The sequence below is a fragment of the Cricetulus griseus genome, chromosome 3 (genome assembly GCF_003668045.3).
Source record: "Cricetulus griseus strain 17A/GY chromosome 3, alternate assembly CriGri-PICRH-1.0, whole genome shotgun sequence".
NCBI lineage: Eukaryota > Metazoa > Chordata > Mammalia > Rodentia > Cricetidae > Cricetulus > Cricetulus griseus.
Window position 1 is genome coordinate 211976543 of NC_048596.1, and position 20219 is coordinate 211996761.

Here is a 20219-nt window from a genome sequence, read left to right on the forward strand (position 1 = left end):
AACATTCCTGGGGAAAGAATGCTATATACTACATATACTACATAACATCCTGACCACCTTTCACTCTTCCAGAGCTTTATGTGTGATGAGATACTTTGATGAAAGGAATACTTTACTGAGGAATTTTTAACAGGTTCTAACTTTAGAACAAAGAAACCAGGACCAGAACTATAAATATACATATGAAATATAACACAGCTATCAATTGAGCATTTTCACGAGTAACTGTAGTGAACTCATCTCTTTTATCATAAGAGAATGTACTATAGAGTTGATTTTTGTTACTTGTTAACTTTTGTGTTATCTCTTGATAGGCGTGTTCAAAGAGCTGTGGTTATAGACTCACCGGACTCATTTGTAGTAGGCATCGCATATGGAATACACGGTGTGAACAGATGGGAAGAGACAACAGCTGATCCTCATTTAAGAAAAGAAGCTCCGAGTTATGCTGTGGGTGCAGCTCCCTTCTGTGCCCTCTTGACACTTGCTTCTTTTTCTGGAGTTGCTTCGAACTTCCAGTAAGAAACAGACTGTTCTGATACAATATCATAGCTGCTGCATCCATTTCCAGCCTAGTACTTCAAGATCCCACAGCATGGACAGCAGACCGAACAGGTTCTCTCAGGGAGGGAGTGTAAAGCATATGATGTTAGCCCAAATGACAACAAATATGGATGCTTGTCACAACTGTTTAATTATTTAGATTCTTTCTTTACATAAGGATAACAGAACAGTATCATCACTTGAAGATGTGAGTTTGATGTAGTAACAGTCCTACCATTTCCTACCCAGGCCCTCATCTTACCATCTAAATGGTAAGATGCCTCTAAATTGTCCTCTAAATGGCCCAGGTGCTTCTTATTTCTCTTCAGTCACTGGGGTACATTCCTCAGATGTTCTTTTTTTTTGGTATTTCGAGACAGGGTTTCTCTGTGTAGCTTTGGAGCCTATCCTGGCACTCGCTCTAGAGACCAGGCTGGCCTCAAACTCACAGAGATCCGCCTGCCTCTGCCTTCTGAGTGCTGTGATTAAAGGCATGCGCCACCAAGCTGGGCCCTCAGATGTTCTTAATGATTCCTTTACTCTATGACTTGACCACACCCTGCTTAAAGTTTTTTTTTTTTTCATTCAGTACAGTGGGGAAAAGGAGTGTTTAATTCAAGACCATGCTCAGTTACCTGTTCAGCTTTACATTATCCCTTTTGTATTCCATGTTTTTCTGGGATTTGGAACCAGAGGAGTTTAATTCCCCTGACTCTTCTAGTTAGTGATGCTCATCAGTATTGTATGTACATGGCTGGATAGTCTTATGAGCTGAATGTTCTTAGAAACCTCATTTACCTTTATATCATCACATCTTGCAGACAGACTGGTGGGCATAATGGATAAACAAATAAGTCTAACTGAATAATAGAAACTTTTAAAAATCTCAACAACTAGCCTTATGGGTTTTACTGGTACCAAATGATCACCCTTTTATTTGTAGTCACACTTGCCTAATTACTTATTGCTAAAGATAGGCAACAAGAAAATCACCACCCCCCCACACACAAAGAGAACCAATGCCACAGATCTTTATGTAATTCCTTTGAATGAATTGAATAAATATAATCAAATTTTGATAGATGAACACACCAATCATTTTCATATAAATGTTTTATTGCAGAGAAGTTATAGTTATTTACATGCTGCAACACATCACAACATAAATTTACCAAATATTTCATGGTGGGATGCTGTAGATTCAGATAATAGTTTTAGAAGAACCACAGGTTAAGTGAAGAGACTTACAGCTTTGTTGACTCTACAACTCTCGGTTGCTAAATGCTAGAAGTCAAAGGCAGTGTGTTGTCAGTCCTACCTATCACCACTTGCATGCAGAAACCTAGGAAGCAAATACAAGACAACTGTCGGGTTTCAATCCGTATTGCCACCGAAGCTTACAAGGGGTGGGGTAATAATTTATGTTGTAAAGCATTTAATTCTTGCATAAAATATACGCTTCTATTAAGACTGATATAAATCTACTTATTTATAAACCCTGGCTTAAAACAATGACAGGATGCAGCCTGCACATGCATTGAAAAGGACAACCTAGCAAATGTTTGTGAGACCTTTACATTATATGCACTTTCAATTGTTCTCAGCCTGGGAAAAGGAGCTTCCCGAACAACAGAGTTCAATTTCTTTTGGTGATAGGTAATGACAATGAAATGCTAGGAAAGACCATAAGTATTTGCACTGATTTGTGATAGTGGAGAATAATCTATGGGGGGGGGCACAGACTGCCACTAAAGTATAATTTGGCAAATCTTCTGTAAGCCACATGTCAAGCAGGATCATCCTGAAGTGTAATAAAAGCCAGTGACAGGTGACTACTGAATTCTCAGAAGCGAATCAAGTGCTAACAGATCTCAGACACAAGTGAAACAAGTATGTGAGTCTAGAAACTCTAAACCAAGTTCACAAATACTCCTCAAGGTAGTATTCTAAAATCATCTAGCAGATAGGTTTTGATCCAAAGGAGGGGATGATAAAAATGAATGAAGGCAGTGGTTAAAAATAAAATTTCTATAGCTCTCCAAACCTACCCCACCAACCTGAGTAATGCATGAAGCAAGCAAATGGGTGAGGGCAATTTATACATGGCTCTGCCAACTCTTCAAGTGCTTGCTTACTCCTGAATAAAAAAATAAATAAACGCTGAGAAAAGTTTGGTGATAGATACAAAAAATTCTGTTTCTATCTTCCTCTGAGAGTAATTACAGCCTTGTATCTACCCTCTGATTCCTTATCCCCACCTTCCATCCTGCTAGAAAATTCTCCTTGTTGCTCACCAAATGAAAGAATGGTTCCTTTGGCTGGAAATGTCTTGGCCAAATAAGCAGTTGTTCAGTGTTTGTGATGGAAGAAAGGCAAGCCTAGCCTGTAGTTCTAAGTAATTCATCTTTATATAAAATGTGGCAGAACTTTGGAATCTCATTTCAAGATAACATCCTTAGAGCTAAGTCAGCAACTCAGGATGTTCACTCTAGGAGATCAGTATGGAATGCAGCAAGTTCTATAAGATATGCTTCAAGGATTTGGAACAAATTTTATGCTGTGCATTTTGAGCTAGGCAGCTTGCAATAATAGTTTACAGGACTTCTAAATTCTGGTGCTGGGGAGAATGAAGAGCCCATAAGATTATGGGCTTTGAGTGAATCAGGTTATAAAATTTCTTTGGGATTTGAGCCCAGCAAGTTCTACACCTAGGTGAAGCAATGAATAAAAGTTTATGAGAATAAATAATTTAAGGTAATTTAAAATATTATATTTTCAGTATGCATAATAAAAATATATCCATACAATGATCTTGATGCTATCATTAATTTTTCTCTTTATAAAAATAATCCCTTGAAAGTGCTATTAGGAGCTACCTTTCTGTATTTGTTTCGAAAGGCAATTTCCTGGGCCTGCAATATGCTATCATTCATAGTTTCCTTCTTCCGTTGCTAATAACACAGCACAGTTTCTTCACTCGGCTTCTTCCTTAGGAAATGCTAATATGAAATACTGAAAGAGTTCAAAAGGACAATGCATTGGGATGGTCTAGCTCGGACTTGGAACAAACAATGGATAAGTTGTCCTTAACCTACTGAGACATATGACTAAGCAGGACCATTTGATCTCCAAGATTAATAAAGCTTCAGAGTCCCTACAAGAAGTGCAGAACAAGTAACTCAACTTATATGAAAAAAATTCAGACATTACAACAAACCATGATGGGAAATAATAGAGTCAAATCCAACTTTACACTATATAAACCACGATCCAAACTAAAAGTTTGCATCATAACAATTATGGCTTCCTAAGCCAGAGAAAGCTTACTGTACTCCGTAATCAACTACAGTTGATAGATAGCAGGTATTTGATAGTTTGCAATGACAATTGAGTAGCTGTGGATTGCATAAATGTGTTGTGTCACATAATATCAAAGTTATTTGCAAAAATTATACAATCTGGAATGCTTGAATATGAGACACAACAATGTACTGAAACATACATTTTAGGAAAATGAGAGCAATCATTTATATAAAAGGTATTGGGGTGCATTAAGTTAGCAGTGCTACCAAGGTTAAATAGGTAAAGTAGGTCTTTTCAATCAGCTACGTAGAATTACAGTCACATATATCTAAGTTTCCCCCATCTTAAAATCCATGTCTTCATCTTCTGTGCCTCCTGGTTAATTTTACTTAGGACCATTCACTCCCATGGGTAAAGACTGACGGGGCAATGTCCCTTAAACAAATTAAAATGCCAACTTTCCCCAGTGTTGCTCTGGGAACGGCTTTTCACGGCTGAGCCAGACTTCTTCCTTATGACGTACAGCTGCTTCCAGCCTTCTCCAGCCTTCACCTCACCACACCATGTGCCAAATTTCCCCAGGCTGACAAAAAATTTCTTGGTAATTTGTGATTTTCAGATCTATTTTCTAATACACCGGTGATTACCCTTTTTCTTCCCAGGGTGCGACACTTCGAAAGTGTCCCAGACCTCCTATTTCTGAGGCCCTGCTATCTTATTTGCACTTAGAGCAGAGGAGGCAGGTAAAGCTACACTTCTTTCAGCATTTGGTTGATCTAGGGTCTCAAACTCCCAAGGACATACTTCCGCTCGTGATGTTAATGGTTGGTGGGAGTTATTACTTGAGTTACAGGAGCCAGGAATGATACCCCCTGAGGATGTCTGTTTCTCCTGGTCTCCCATTAGGTTGAGATTTTCATTCTCTACTTTTGATGCCACGGCTTTGGGGGGCAGTTCTTCATGCTGCCCAGCACACGTGTTGGTTGTGTAGAGCTGACTTCCGTTCTCCTCTCTGGCTTTCCCTGGGAGAACGGGAGTCTTAGAAAGCAGTGGATTCTCATCTTCCAAAAGGGACTGGCCTTGGCTCTCCCAGGGGCACACCTCTGTCTTATCTACACTCTTGTGGTTGAGTTGCTGAAGATCTTCAGCTGCCTTAGGCTTGTGGTGGGACTTCTCCTTCGAGGATGAAGCTGGGTTTTGCTCTACTTCAGAAGCTGCAATTGATACGTGTTTCTGAGCTTTTGGTTCCGAAGGCACAGGACCAGGGGTCAGGTCATAAACCTCCCAAGGGCACACTTCCCCAATGTCAAAATTGTCCTTTATCTGGGTGGTGCTGGGGTTCAGGTCAGAATTGGCAGTGGGGAGGTTGCTCCTCTGCTGTTTCATAATCCCGGATTTCTGAGGCTTTCTTAGCTCCTCCAAGAGATTGGAGTTTGGGAGGCCGGAATGTTTCCTGTCTGTGTTATCAGGATTTGAGAACTTCCTGTTTGACTCTTTATCTTTTGGCAGAGGTTTCTGGGACTTAGATCGGTCTTCCATACACGAAGTCTGGGTTTTCCCAGCTAGCCCAAGTGTCTTCTCCTTGGCACTTGCAATGACACTGAGTGACTTCTGTAACATGGACGTGCGTGGGTGCCCAGGCTTCTTCTCTGAGCTGAGGTTGTGAGCACTGGCTGACTTGCACACCAAAGGCACCGACTCTGTGGACTCCGCCTCGCTGTCTTCTTTGAGCTTCTGTGTCAGTTTTTTACTTGACAGTGAGTCCAAGGTCGAATTTTCTGTGGCTTCCTCCTCCTGGCTCTCTGTGGGTAGGCTGCTAGACTCTTCTGTTTGGTCTCTCACATGATCATAAGTGCTGTGGGACTTCTTGAGAGAGAAGACTCGGTTTTTCAGGGACTCCTCCTTGGGTCTCCCGGTATTTCCTGAGGAGTCAGCGGGGTTCTTCCGGACAAGGCCTGTCCCTTTGGCTGCATTGTGATCTGTGCCCTCCTTGTCCTCCTTGGAGCACTGCCTGCTGACAGTCTCTGGGATCTCTGTGATACGTCTCATGATGGACCGGCCTAAGCCCTTCTTGGAGCACCGCTTTTTCTGTAGGTGGGGGTTGTTTGTGATCATCTTCTTGCGCTTGTATATTTCTAACTGGGCATAGAGTTTTTTCAGCTCATCCTGCCAGGACAAGAGGGCATTCAAAGAGGCAAAGATTTAGTGTTGTAGACAGAAAATACCTGACTGGAGCTTATCAAAACAAGATTGAGCTTTCTCAGACCACTGTAATGACTGCTTTCACCAACTTCCCCCTGTTCTTAACTTTCTATTAATTTTGTGTGTTTTTTTATTTCTTAATCAAACTTTGAACTTTAAGACACAAATTCATAGGTTTTACCTCTGCTTCATTGCATTTTCAACTTGTGTGGCCAAGACTGAGTCTGGACTATAACAAAACCCAGTACCCTAAGAGCTGATGAACAGTAACCCTGTGCATGCTGGGAGCAATGTAGCCATTGATACAGTCCTGACTGATACTAGATGGACCTGGCTGGCAACAGCAGTCCAAAGCATCTTCTTCTTTCAGAGGCTGATCCATTTTCATGCATTATATTAAACAAGGCAGCCTCTCTGCTCACAGGTGTTTCTTCCCTTGCTAAAAGCATGGTATGTCAACATGCCAGTCAAGAGTAGGAAGTGTGACCAAGGTGAGTGTGAGAACTGAGACAGTTTTGTGCAGAACAATTATAACATGATTCTGCATTGTAGTCTTACTTCATGGATGCCTTCCATCTCACACATACATTCTCTTTTTCTTTAAAACAGACAGAAACACACACAGGTGCACATAGTATGCCTCAATCCACACATGCTTGCTGGTATCGCTGGCATAAAGTGAACTAAGCTGACATAGACAAAAGGCCCCTCCTGTCCTTACCCGAATGTCTTCTGGGTCTAGGCTGTGCTCACTCCAGGCTGAATTGATACTGCTGTTCAGGTAGGATCCAGAACGACCCATGTCCAACTCATCCTCATATGCTTCAGTAGCGATGTCATCACGGGGATTATTGCTTGAATGTGAAAACTGCAAAAGATATTCAGCATGAGCTATAGCCCTCAACCCATTGTTAGATAGTACAACATCTTCTATGGTTCTGATGCTAACTTAATTTTCTTCATCTAGATAGACTTGTCCACTCAACACTTACCAATGATTTGTGACTGTGTTTGTGATTGGCTTTCTCTGGAATTTGCTAGGGCTGTTTGTGAGGCATCATCAACTCCATTCACTCTCTGACCCCAACTTTACCCTTATTTCTTTATTAGCATCCCAGTGTTAATTTTTACTAATTTCCCATAATGTATTTGCTTTTTGAAAAAGAAAGTAAGTAGAAGAATCATAAGAAAATCTCCCTAAGAGAAGCAATTTGTTGTATTTGTATATGGATGAAAACCATCTTGATATAATATCATATAATACAATAATTTCTGCTTCAGTGAGAATCTATTCATCTATATAGCTAATTAGCCCCAGAGACAGGGATGTGACTTTCCAGCTACTTCATGTGGCTTTAGATGAAACCCAGTGGACAGGATATGTGATCCAGTCACACCTTGGTCATCGGTGAGCTCTTGAGTACGACATGGGACTCCTACAGGGCACAGTACCATCTTGCTTAACTGCATCTCACCCAGATGACATTTAAATTAAAATGGAAAATTTAACCAATACTTGAGATTCTTCCTGAAGCACATAATTTTTAACCAAGCTCTCCCTTTATCACATTTTGATTAGTTTCATTGTGTTATTGTTTGGTTTTGTGTGCTTGTCTGCATTTTCCTTAGGGATTGAAGTCAGGAAGAGTGAGTTTGATGAGTGATAGAAGGCAAGAAAGAGAAACAGTACAATCTAGCCACACCTTAAATAATATCTAGACAGTGTTTTATGAAAATTGAAATAACAGTTTATGAAGAAAACATGGGTTCTCTTGATCCAGATTATTAATAGTTCAAAATTTCTTTAAAAATTAGTAGATCACATAGCGAAAACTCCACCAGACTTGGTCAACTGTTCCCAACAGTGAAAACACGGATGCAAAGGAAAGCAAAATGGAACTTAGGTTTTCGCACAATGAAGTGTGTGTTCAGTATTACTTGGGACTTTAATCTTGTGTAATGTTCAGAGTGGATTTATACTTAAAATTTAAGAAATCATTTCTTTTATGGCAGGAAGGTTTTCACACATAGTTTTCATTAAACAACTAGCCTAGTCAGCTGTGCTGGTTAGTTTTTAATGTGAACTTGCCACAACTTAAAATCACTCGGAAAAGATTCTCAGTTGACTAATTGTCTTTATCAGGTTGGTTCATGGGCATTTCTGTGTAAGACTGTCTTGGTTATTAGTTTATGTAGGAAGGCCTCTACTACTGTGGGTGTCACCATTCCCTAGGCGTAGAAGACTAGACAATGCTAGATGAATTGAGCAGTATCAATACATCCATTTTTTTCTCTGCTCTTGTCTATGGATGTGATGTAACTACTCACTTAAGTTCTTGTCTCAACTTCCCCTTGTTTGCAATGGGCTGTGGCTTGGAATCATAAGCCAATGAACACCTTCTTTCCTCAGGATGTTTTATCACACCAATAGGAATGAAACTAGAACACCAATTACCCATGTGTACACAATAACATGGGAAGCAGCAATCTCCCATTTAAGAACAACTTGTGTTTTGTAATTAGAACTTATTGAAAAATTATGGTGACTAAATATTGCTTTCCCCCTTATCTGTGAGACCCACAAGCATCATGGACTTAAAGATATGAGTGGTAAATATGGTAGCATAGAGACCCAAGTCTCACAAGGTACTGGTTATACCACTTACATGAACAGAATTGTTCTCAACCAAAATCTCTGACACAAGTATAAGTTTAAGAGTCAGGAGGTGGGGCTGTGGCTAAGTGGTAGGATCTGTGCTTAGTATGCTCAAGGCAATGGATTTGATCCCCAGCACCACAAAAATCAAACCCAAACAGGCATTTGTCAGATACTATACATTTTCTGCTTTGGCTTTTTTCCTTAGGGTTTATCTAAAACGCCAGTTTTAATATTTATTTTACTTATCTTGTTTCCCCTAGCCCCACTCCTCAGTACAGGTGCCAGAAGACAGTTTCTCATCTCTGTACTACACTTATCCTAAGTGCCTAGCAAAATCCCACAATAACACTTAGCTATCTTTTGTGATAGTATTAGTATGTCACAAGGTTGTGCAGCTATTGCCACCCTTGAATCCCAGAATATTTTCACCATCTCAAAAGAACTCTGGAACCATTAACACAATCATTTTTACTATCCCCTTTCTGCATGATACAAACCACTAGTCTACTTTTCAGATTTAACAGTTCTGGACATTCCTTACAGATGGATTCATGTAACATGTTTTGGCTTTCTGTACTTGGCCTTTTCACCTGGCATTATGTTTTCATAATTTGCCCAGGCTGTAGGAGATATATCTTGTGTGTGTGTGTGTGTGTGTGTGTGTGTGTGTGTGTGTGTGTGTGTGTGTACATGTGTATGCATATTTGCAGGTTAATTTGGGGGAATGTATCTGTGTGTGCATGGGTATGTGCATGTGTTTGCATGTATGCATGTGTGTGTATTGATGGGGAATGTACTATGTACGAAAGAGAGTGTATCTTTCTGTCTGTGTGTGTTCATGCATGTACACATGCACCCATGTGTGTGCATGTGGAGGCCAGAGGCATGCTGCTCACCTTATTTTTTGAGACAGGGTTTCTCACTTGCATAGAATTTTCTTAGCTGGCCAGTCTATCCAGCTAACAGTCTACAAGCCCCAGAAACCTACCTGTGTCTGACTCCTCAGCACTAGGATTACAGCTATGTATTATTCCATCTGGCTTTATACACACACACACACACACACACACACACACACTCAGATTCTGTGGGTTTAACTTAAGTTCTCATGGTTACATGGCAAATACATTATTGACTGATGATTTCCCCAGCCTGCATTGAAATTTTTATTGACAAATAATCTTTCATTATAAAGGTGTACCATGTTTTACTTATACAGTTATCAGCTGTTAAACATCTAGATTGTTATGAATAATGGTGCTGTGAACATTCATGAACAAGATTTTTGCATGATCATAGATCTAAATTCTCTTGGTAGTTAAGTAATAATTTATAGAAGGAATAGTCTGAGTATCCATTAATCTAATAAAACTGTAATTTGTATTATGAAGGTTTAAAAGACCTTGGATTAACTACAGTAACAAAGTGACCTCTGAAAATAGTGTGATCAGTTAGCATAACTCAGGAGCCAGTAAAACTGATACTTTATTGTTTATAATTGCTTGGTCTTCTCAATCAGGTTTAACCTAAAGGTTAAATGTGAGAAGTAAGATGAAGTCAGGAGTAAAAGACAAGAAACCACAACTCTGGGTTTGGGGGCTGTAATACCATGTTTCTCTGTACAACAGAAGAGTCGTGATAATAATTATCATTATATAAATAAATATCATTATATCAAGTTAATAATGCTGTAACTTGTATAACTGACCTTTAGCCCAAACTCTAATGTCATCTTCTTTTATTCTGAGAACTTTTACTTCTGAGGAAACTGAAACTACTCAGAATCTTGGTAGTACAAAGCTAGTTGTGGTGAAGAAGTCTGCTGCTGAGTCCTGGGATGCTTTATCCACCTCCCTTTTTAAGCCTGGGTAGATCTTAACCAGCATACACCACAATAGGGGTTCCTCTATATATAATATCATACTCACTATTTTTTTTAATTTGTAGAACAAAGAGTTTATTTAGACTTAAGTTTCTAGAGGGATAAAAGTTCACTATGAAGGGGAAGTAGTTGGTATGGAGGCTAGAGCACCAAGCTGAGAGCTCACATCTTGAACCCACAAGTGAGAAGTAGAAAAAAAGAGTAATGGGCCTTATAGAATAAGGCCTTATGCTCTCAAAGCCTTTTCCCGATGACACAGCCTCACAGCTGAATTCCTGCTCTCTGGCTCTTACAATCTTTCTGTCACATCTTACATAATGTTCCCTGTTCCTTAAGTATAGGAATTGTGTTATAGATGTGCTAGTTGACATTGGTTATTGTATTTTGACTAATTGTAGATTTCTGTAATAGTCCCTTTCTGGCTCAGAATGAAGCTTCTTTGGCTAAGGCTTACATTTATATTTATCTATGGGTATCATTATTTAGAATACATTTAATAATTGTACTTGTCTAGGAAAGTGAATAGTAGGTTCTCCTCTAAGATCTATGATCTCACTGAGATCCATGATCCACTAGTACCTGGCTCTGTTTACAGTAGCAGGTATGATTTCCATCCTGTTGAGTGGGCCTTAGACCAATTTGAGAACAGTTGGTTACTGCCAAGATAAAAGTACTACTAGGATACCTTTTCAGATGTCTGCCATTCTAGTCATTGTTTTGATCTATAGGCATTGGAGCCAGGTAGGACTTGATAATGGCTTTCTTCCCTTAGAAGCTTGCATATCACTTCTGGTACTATGAAACTAGTCTTAGAGGAGGAGGCTTTTGTATCAGTCTCATTTCAAATCCTGTGAGTACTATGTCCAAAGTGTCTGGGGTCTTCATCAATAGGGACTTACCTTCAAATTCTGGAAAGCAACCATGGCAATAGCAATTGCCTACATTTTGCATACCCACTAATTTTATTTACACAAAAATTCTCTGAATTTTTGCTACAAGGCTCCTCAGAAGGCAAATATAGAGAAGAGGTTCTTAGCATGACAACTCTTTAAAAATTCTTGCTGGGCAGGAGAGATTACCCAACCATTAAGCCTAACCTTAACCCCAACCCCATCCCTAACCCTAACCTCTAAACCCAAACCATAACCCCAACCCTAACCCTAACCCTAACCCAGGCTAGGCTCACAACCAAAAATAATAAAAAATATTGCTGATATTCCCAGCTTCAGCAAGATTGATTTGAATAAGTCATAATGATTAAGAGTGAAGTAGAAATAGAAAATATTTGAAAAGGGACTAAAAGAGATAGTGGGTTCTGGTATAAATAAAGATTTTTTTTTTATTTAAGATGTTTAAGAAATTCCCAAAGAAACAGACCTTCACTTTCCTCAAGAGGAATGTCAAAGACAATTCTTGGTACATCAAGAAAATCCCCACACTCCCTTTGTCCATAGTGACAGGTACTTTTAAGAGAAGTAAGAACTCCACACACCTTCAGACAATTTGTCTTGCCTGGCAAAAACAAATGCAATGCTAGAAGAATACCTTTGGGATCAAAAGTAGCCCGATGGTGACTGTCACAGTCAAGTGAGTGTGTGCAAAATAGAGCATCAGCATCCAGTCAGACTGAAGTTTTGAGGCCATCACAAATCTGAAAAGAGAGTTCTCCATGTTAGCAGTCAAGGTAAAGATTTCTGCTTCAAAGCTAGCATGTTTGTAAACATTTCCTCTCGATGTACTAAAAAAATAAAAAGGCTGCTTCTTAGCGAATATTTTCATCACCGAAAATTAAAGGTATGTATGACTTTTAGGTTGGCAGGACTATAAATTTATTATTTAAGGTTGTACCTACATATAGACCATGATAATACTTCTATGTTGACATATATATATATATATATATATATATATATATATATATTCATTCTAAAAAGGCAAGGTTGCACATGAGTTCAAAATGGAAGCTATAGACCATAGTTTGGGCAAATTTAGTTGCATATCATACCTGAATACATTCTTATAATGTTCTTTATTTTATAAACATCAATTAAAATGAAGGTGGGAAGGAGTAGTTAATTATTTACTTATTTGTCTCAAAAAACATAAAAAGTGAACAATGCAGTGGTAGATAAGTGAATATGTTAATAATTTTTGAGATGCCCCCATGTTTATTTCGTGGTGCTGGGGATCAAACTCCTCCATTCTGTATAAACTCTTTTCACCACGGAGCAGCATGCCCAGCAAGAGGAACCTTCTAAAATAAAGCTTTGGTGTGTTCAAAAATTGTCAAATTGTCTTATATAATTTACAATATGATATTTGAAATAATCTCCAACTGAGGTTTTCATAAAGCTCTTCTTCAAGCTGGCGAGGAGGATTTAATACTAAAGTCTGCTCCAGAATTCCTGTAATCCACAGGTGCATGCCCAAACAGAGCTCTGTTTCAAAGGACTCATCCCCATACCCAAACCAGGGGCTGATCTTATAAAGGTTTTATTGTAATTATAATCTCCTTTCCACTTTCCCCATACATTGTATATTCCCCAAAGCTCCATATGCTTTTCTACTGAGTTAGAAATGGAAGAATTAGAATTTTATTCCAACGTCATATAACACAAAATTTAAAATGTAGAATACTGATAAATTTCATATTATTAAGATTCATTTTATTGTTAATTATGTGTATGTGTGAGTCTGTTTGTGAGTATGGGCATCTGTGGGTAGGAATGTGTGGAGGCCAGAAGAGTGCATGGGATTCCCCTAGAGCTGGAATTACAGGGGCAATTGTGAATTACTCAGTGTGGGTTCTGGGAACAGAGCCGTGCTCCTCAGGAAAACAGTGCTCTTAGCTATTGAGGCATTTCTTCCCAAGGGTTCACATTAAAATTACATACCAAATGCACTAATGACTAGACATAACTAAAACAATTTTAAAATCTACAAGGTACCACATTCATTACAATTTTGCTAAGTAAATTAACATCACTAATATTTATAGCAAGGGTGTCACCAAGGGTATTGCTTCCTCATTTCTTATCTTCTTCCTTTTATGACACTGAGCTGAAATTGAAGTTCATGATCATCCAAAATGGAAGGAGATGCTTTTGGAGATATGAAAAAACAGACTCACAGCATATGTGGACATTCAGAACATGGATGACAGCTCACATGTCCTTGGCTGCTCTAGACTGCCAGGTTCTCTAATTCCTTTGTCAGAAAAAGTGACCTTCCCTAGATTTGAATGTATTTAACATGTACTTTATTCAAAGACAATAAACTTTTTGACACCATCTGTTTCTTCGAGTCATGTGAAAATTTCTTAAACCATTGTAATGGGACTGCCTTACTAAGCAACAGATGACAGTCTCTGAGGCATGTATGATACATGCATTTACATGCACACATGTGTATATGTATGAATGATGTGCCCTAAAGAAATGATACAAACCCAGTCATTTAGTAGCCATTGCAAAACCTGTCACGGAGAGGCACATGAGTGGAAATGGTTTTGTGCCTGTAAGTATCTTTTTGTAGGAAAAAGTCTATCTCATATGGCAACACAAGTTGTTCTACATAGCAAGTTTCCTTCTGCATCTTGAAGAGTGTAGTTTATTTATCTTAGTAAGTTTTCACTTTAAGTGAAAATTGTGACCTTCCAAAAATTACTTTGAAATAATGCTGACATTAATTACTTCCAAGTTAATGAGCCCTAAATTACTGCCAGGTTGTAGCTGTGGCTGGAAATATCTTGAGAAAAGCAGTTTTGCAGTTGTTTTAAAGCTTCAATTTTAAAACGGTATTTCAGCAAAAATAGATCTAAAATCCAGGAGCATAGCAATATTTGAGAATGTGTGTTTAAAACTAAAGCAAACAAAAAATCTTGTGGATTCCTAAAGGGTTTCTTTGTGCTAGCTCTAAAAGTCAGCGAGGGATTAGAACAGGCTGGGAGAAAGGCCTTTGCACACTTATTGCTACAGATTTAGTCTTTTGATATTGGTTTATTTTTGTGCAATCTCCCAGTTTTGTAAGAATGAAAGTAAATATATGTCTGGTAAATTTCCACGCACATGCAATATATATATATATATATATATATATATATATATATATACATGTATACATAAAATGTCATGTTTGAAGCAGACAAGTAAAACACAGGTGTCATACTGAGAGCATTTTTCTCCTAATTTGAGAACTTTAGTCAACAGTATTTTACTCAAGAAAAAAAGGACTAAGTGTATTTTGTTGATTTAACATTATTGCTATTGCTTCTTTTCCTGGTGTTTTATAAACATTAGAATTAGTGATTTAAAATATTATTTCTATTACTTTCTTCCACCCATGCTCTAAATAAGTGGTCTATTGACCTATTCTGTGAAACTACAATTTCATTCATTGGTCCTTTCTGGCAATACAGATTCCAAAACTTCAAATGTATCACACACACACACACACACACACACACACACACACACACACACACACACACACACACAAATACCCAAAGTAATATACTGCTGTTATCAGTGCTTATCTTTGGGGAGTATGAATGAGGGTTTACTTCTTTCTTAACTGTTTCATAATTTTTCTGTAGTGACTATACATTGCCTTATTACTGAAATATCTTTGAAATTTTATCTAAGAAACAATTTAGTTGTATGTTAATGAGAGGACCTGGGCTAGTTTAGATTTACAAATCCATTAAAAAATCATATTTGGTATGGGACCAGAGAGAGAACATCTAAAGCAGATAGGTACGTTCATGCAACTTCTTTGAACTTCTTTAATTTGAGCAATTTGTTTCTATGAAAGTTGGCAGTTTGTTGTAGGGAAATAAGCTTTTCTCACTCCTTAGTCCCATTGTGATGATAGCAGGCTTGGTAAATCACCTATGAGGGGCCTCCTTGTAGGCTTTTAACTACTGGCTTGTGAACAAAACATTTGACTTGCAATTGGTTACAGAGAAGCAAACTTGTTAAATTTTAAAACTTACACTCTTGACCTTCTGGAGACCAGTAACAAAAAGTGACTTCACTTGGAAGGTAATTTTTAGTGTTATTCATAGGACCATGGCTAGGTCTTTTGTCTTTTCCCACATGCTGGACCCAGGGCATTCGCTCTCAGATCTAGGCACTCTAGTCCAAGTGGATTTAAGAAGTCTCCCTCCCTTGGCTTGCTTTCAGTCTCATGTTCTATTCTTCTCAGTTTTCCAACATCTTTTATTTTCTTCTCACCTTCTTTTTCTCCATCTATTGAGCTGCAGCAAGATAAAGCTGGGCCAGTTCCCCAACTCCTGACCCTATGGAGTTTCCAGGGCTACTAGACAATAGTTAACCTCCTTTATTGGTTAAAAGTTTTTTTTCTATTTTTATTTAAATTAGAATCAAGCTTGTTTTACATGTCAATCCCAGTTCCCTACCTCTCTCCTCCTCTCCTGCCCCCAACGAACCCCCTATCCCATCCCCTTTCTGCTCCCCATGGAGGGTGAGGCCTTCTATGGGGTATCTTAAAAGTCTGTCATCATTTGGAGCAGGACCTAGGCTCTCCCCACGTGTCTAGGCTGAGAGAGTATCCCTCTATGTGGAGTGGGCTCCGAAAGTCCATTCTTTTGCTAGGGATAAATACTGATCTACTGCCAGAGGCCCCATAGATTGCCAAGGCCTCCTCACTGACACCCACGATCAGAGAGTATGGGTCAGTCCTACGCTGGTTTCCCAGGTATCAGTCTGGGGTCCATGAGCTCCCCCTTGCTCAGGTCAGGTGTTTCTGTGGGTTTCTCCAGCCTGGTCTTGACCCCTTTGCTCATTACTCCTCCCTCTCTGTAACTGGCTTCCAGGAGTTCAGTTCAGTGTTTAGCTGTGGATGTCTGCCTCTGTTTCAATCAACTACTGGATGAAGGCTCTAGGATGGCATATAAGATAGAAAGCACTGCATCTGCCCGGAGTCCCAACTGCTCTTTGGCATCATCTGTTTGCAAAGTTAGAAGTTAGTATTTTCTGAGAGACAATCACACGGAGACACTTCTGCATATTCCTCACCCTCCTATTCCATTCCAACTCCAGGGAAGTATGAATGGCAGAAGGGGAATGAGCCCTGTCCCTTTCACTGGAGCAATGATATCCAACTTTTCCAATTACAGTCCCAAGTGCATCCTTTCAGTATTCTTCAAGCATTTGGATGGCATTTTTTGTTATCATTAAAATGCTAGGATTCCTTTTACTATCTGGTCCCTGCGATTTTCTTTTCATTTTTTATTATGATGCATGAGGAAGGCCTCAAAAGCCAGTAGCCTGTCTCATGTGGCTACTCTTCGCCCCTCCTACTCCTCTGTTTAAATGTTTCCACTTCTCACTTTTCCCGCTTAGCTATTTATATTAAACTACAACATGCCCCCCAAATACAACAGTGTTTGTGCTACCTCCAAGGATCATGTACTGGCTCTTTTTGTGTGTCAACTTGACAGAAGTTAGAGTCATCAGAGGAAAGAGCTTCAGCTGAAGAAATTCCTCAATGAGATCCAAATTTTCTCATTTAGTGATCAATGGGGAAGTGGCCAGCCCATAGTGGGTGGTGTCATCCCTGGGTTGCTGATTCTAGGTTCCAAAAGAAGGTGGGATGAGTAAGCCATGAGGACCAAACCAGTAAGCAGCTCTTAACCATGGCCTCTGCATCAGCTCCCGCCTCTGAGATGCCCCTGTTTGAGTTCCTGCCATGACTTCCTTAAGTGATGAACAGCAATGTTGAAATAAATCCTCTCCTACCCAACTTGCTTTTTGTCGTGGTGTTTCATCTTAGCAATATAAACCCTAACAAAGACAAATTGGTACCAGGAATGGGGTATTGCTGTGACAGACCTGATCATGTTTTTGGGAAGATTGTGGAAGGACTTTGGAACTTTAGGCTAGAAATGCCATTGTGTGTTGGGACCTCAGTGGGATGTTCTATAGGAACTTGGAAGATAAGAATATTGAAAGAAGTGCAGAGGATGGAAGCCTGGCTTGCACAAAGTCTCAGGGGAAAGTTTAGAGAATCAACCATGGCCATTTGTTATTTTGAATTAAGATTCTGTGGTTCTGGTTAGCTGGGACTGAAGAATCAGCTGTGATTAACAAGATACCAGAACTACTAAAGCAAAACTTTGCTGGGATACTTGATACTGGTCCACTGGAGATAAGAAACTAGTGGTGATTAAGAAGAGACCAACATCACTGAGGTAAAATCATCTGGGATTTGTTTCCTGATAGCACAGAGAAGTTGTTTTCCAGAGATGGTCAAGGTTGTACCTCAAGCTGGCAGCCAGACTTGGTAATGTGCAACAGTCACCCAGGTGGTACTGGTTTTGAAGGCATGCAGGGATCATGGTGAAAAACTGAGACTTGGCACTGTGAGAGGCCAGGAAAGGCCATTGGTGGCAGTTGAAGGTCTAGGTCCGAAGGGGCCATGCAGAGAAGTTGAGTGGTGGAACCATGAAGAGAACCTATGAGAGGCTATTGGTGAAAGTACAGCCCAGTTGCAGCAGAAGACACCAGCACTTTGGAGATTCAGGTACCATGGGATGACCACCATGAATAGCAGCAGCAGTTGAGTGGAGCCAGCTGGAGCATAAAAGACAAACTGCATGTGCTTCAGAGGGCAGGGCCAGAGAAGTCACCAAAGCCCTCTGCAGGAGTTCAGCAGATCACAAATGGAATCCAGATAATTGGACATCAACTTATTTATACTGTTGGAGTTTGGCTTGGCTTAGTTAAGATTATGACAGTTCCCTAGTTCTTCCCTCCTGAAAAGGGTATTTAATTTTGAGATTTTAAAAGGCTCCCACAGATGAAAGATTTGAATCTCTTTTAAGAGATTGGATATTTTAAAGCGACTGAAATATGTAAAGACTGTGGGACTTTCAAATTTATTTATGATTTTAATGGGGTCTTGGGGATGAATAAGAAAACAAGGGGTGTGGCTTAATGGTGATGTGTTTGTGTGCCAAGTTGACAAGGGGTCAGTTGTACTGGTTGATTTTGTGTGTCAATTTTATACAAGCTAGAGAGGAAGGAGCCTCAGTTGAAGAAATGCCTCGATGAGATCCAGCTGTAAGGCATTTTCTCATTTAGTGATCAGTGGGGAAGAGCCCAGCACATGGTGGTTGGTGCCATCCCTGGACTTCTGGTCCTGGGTTCTATAAGAAGCTGGGTTGGGCAAGCAATGGGAAGCAAGTCGGTAAGCAACTCCCCTTCATGGTCTCTGCATCAGCTCCTGCTTCCAGGTTCTTGCCCTGTTTGAGGTCCTGTCCTGACTTCTTCAAGCATTGAACAGCAATGTTGAAATATAAACCAAATAAATTCTCTCCTCCCCAACTTGCTTTTTGGTCATGGTGTTTTGTAGCAGCAATAGAAACCCTAACAATGACAGATCACTTACCTAATTGTATGGAATATAGCCGTGATAATGAGCTCATTGTGAACTGCAACAGCCATGTATCGAGGCTCGTGAAATGCTGAAGGGACTGTTCGAACTGCATAGCAGAGATAAATGCCCCACAAGAGGAATAAAAATTCAGCTGTGAGAGGAACAAACAATTCCCCATTAGTTTCATAGGTTAAAAAAGTAGAAAATTTAACTTCTTTAAAATGTTTCATTACAGGTTCATAATCTTAGATGCTTGCAAATTTCCATTCACATAAAGATACAGATGCCATTTTCAAACTTTATTCAGTGTACATGTTTTCTGCCATTGTTTATAGTACAATGGATATTCTCATTGTTTTGCTAATATATAGCCTTCCCCCCCTAGAATGACTGTGAAATGATTTTCCTCTTTCTCAATCCAAGTTTATGGTGTTCACAGGAGTCTGGGTCCTAGCAAAGTATCAAGACAAGAAGCCTACACAGCTTCTGGAAATGGAATTTCCTGCTCCACCAAGCCCAATTCAGAGAGTAAAAATAGCCACTGTCAGAGCTGTGGGAGCACAGGTTGCTAAACACTCAGTGGCATATTTTCCAAATGAAAAGTTGTTTCTTCACACATGACAGAAATCCTGTCCTTTGTGGGTGGAGTATGGAAAGCACCATAAAATCTGTAATCACCTTGTTGGATCTTTGTTGCCAGCAGGGGCAGGCACAATGTATCAGATAAGAGTGCCTAAGTCTGAGCCCGGCTCTCCCTAACTTGGCATAACCACAGTTAAATGCTATGAAGATGCAGGTTCTTCATCTGGAAAACAAGACTCATGGAACTGCACACTTGGGGGATTATTTGCTAACTAGATGAGCTAGCATACACAAAGCACTTAACATGGTTTTTGATTCAACTCAACTTTTTCTCCATACTTCATACTCATTTGTCAGTTTTTCAAACCAATCATTGCTCCTTTTAGTTGTTGTTTTGATACCAGGTCTTGCTCCAGCCCAAATCGCCGGAATTCAGCAATTACAGACAGGTGACACCATGGCCTGTTTGAGCACTGCAATTTGAAGCCACTTTGACTTCATCTCTCTTAGTAACATGACCTTACTAGAAAATAGCATCTAACTGCTAAGAGGGATCGCTCTCACGTGGAGACACCCTGCATGCTAGGTCACCCAGATGTGACCTTGCACCTGAAACGCTGGTCTCTATTCAAAGCAATGACTGTCCAT

At 39.6% G+C, this 20219-nt stretch overlaps 1 protein-coding gene across 1 annotated transcript in view; it reads right to left on the reverse strand.

Moving 5' to 3' along the window:
- Nucleotides 1-1638: 1638 nt before the first annotated feature.
- Gpr158 (G protein-coupled receptor 158) overlaps nucleotides 1639-20219 on the reverse strand; it is a 182771-nt gene continuing 164190 nt past the window's right edge. Inside the window, exons 7-10 of the mRNA XM_035441709.1 lie at nucleotides 19002-19140; nucleotides 12135-12240; nucleotides 6770-6916; nucleotides 1639-6012 (exon numbers count right to left, since the gene is read on the reverse strand). Of these exons, the coding sequence (XP_035297600.1) occupies nucleotides 4540-6012; nucleotides 6770-6916; nucleotides 12135-12240; nucleotides 19002-19140 (1865 nt within the window). The 3' untranslated portion in view covers nucleotides 1639-4539. The remainder of the gene's footprint in view (nucleotides 6013-6769; nucleotides 6917-12134; nucleotides 12241-19001; nucleotides 19141-20219) is intronic.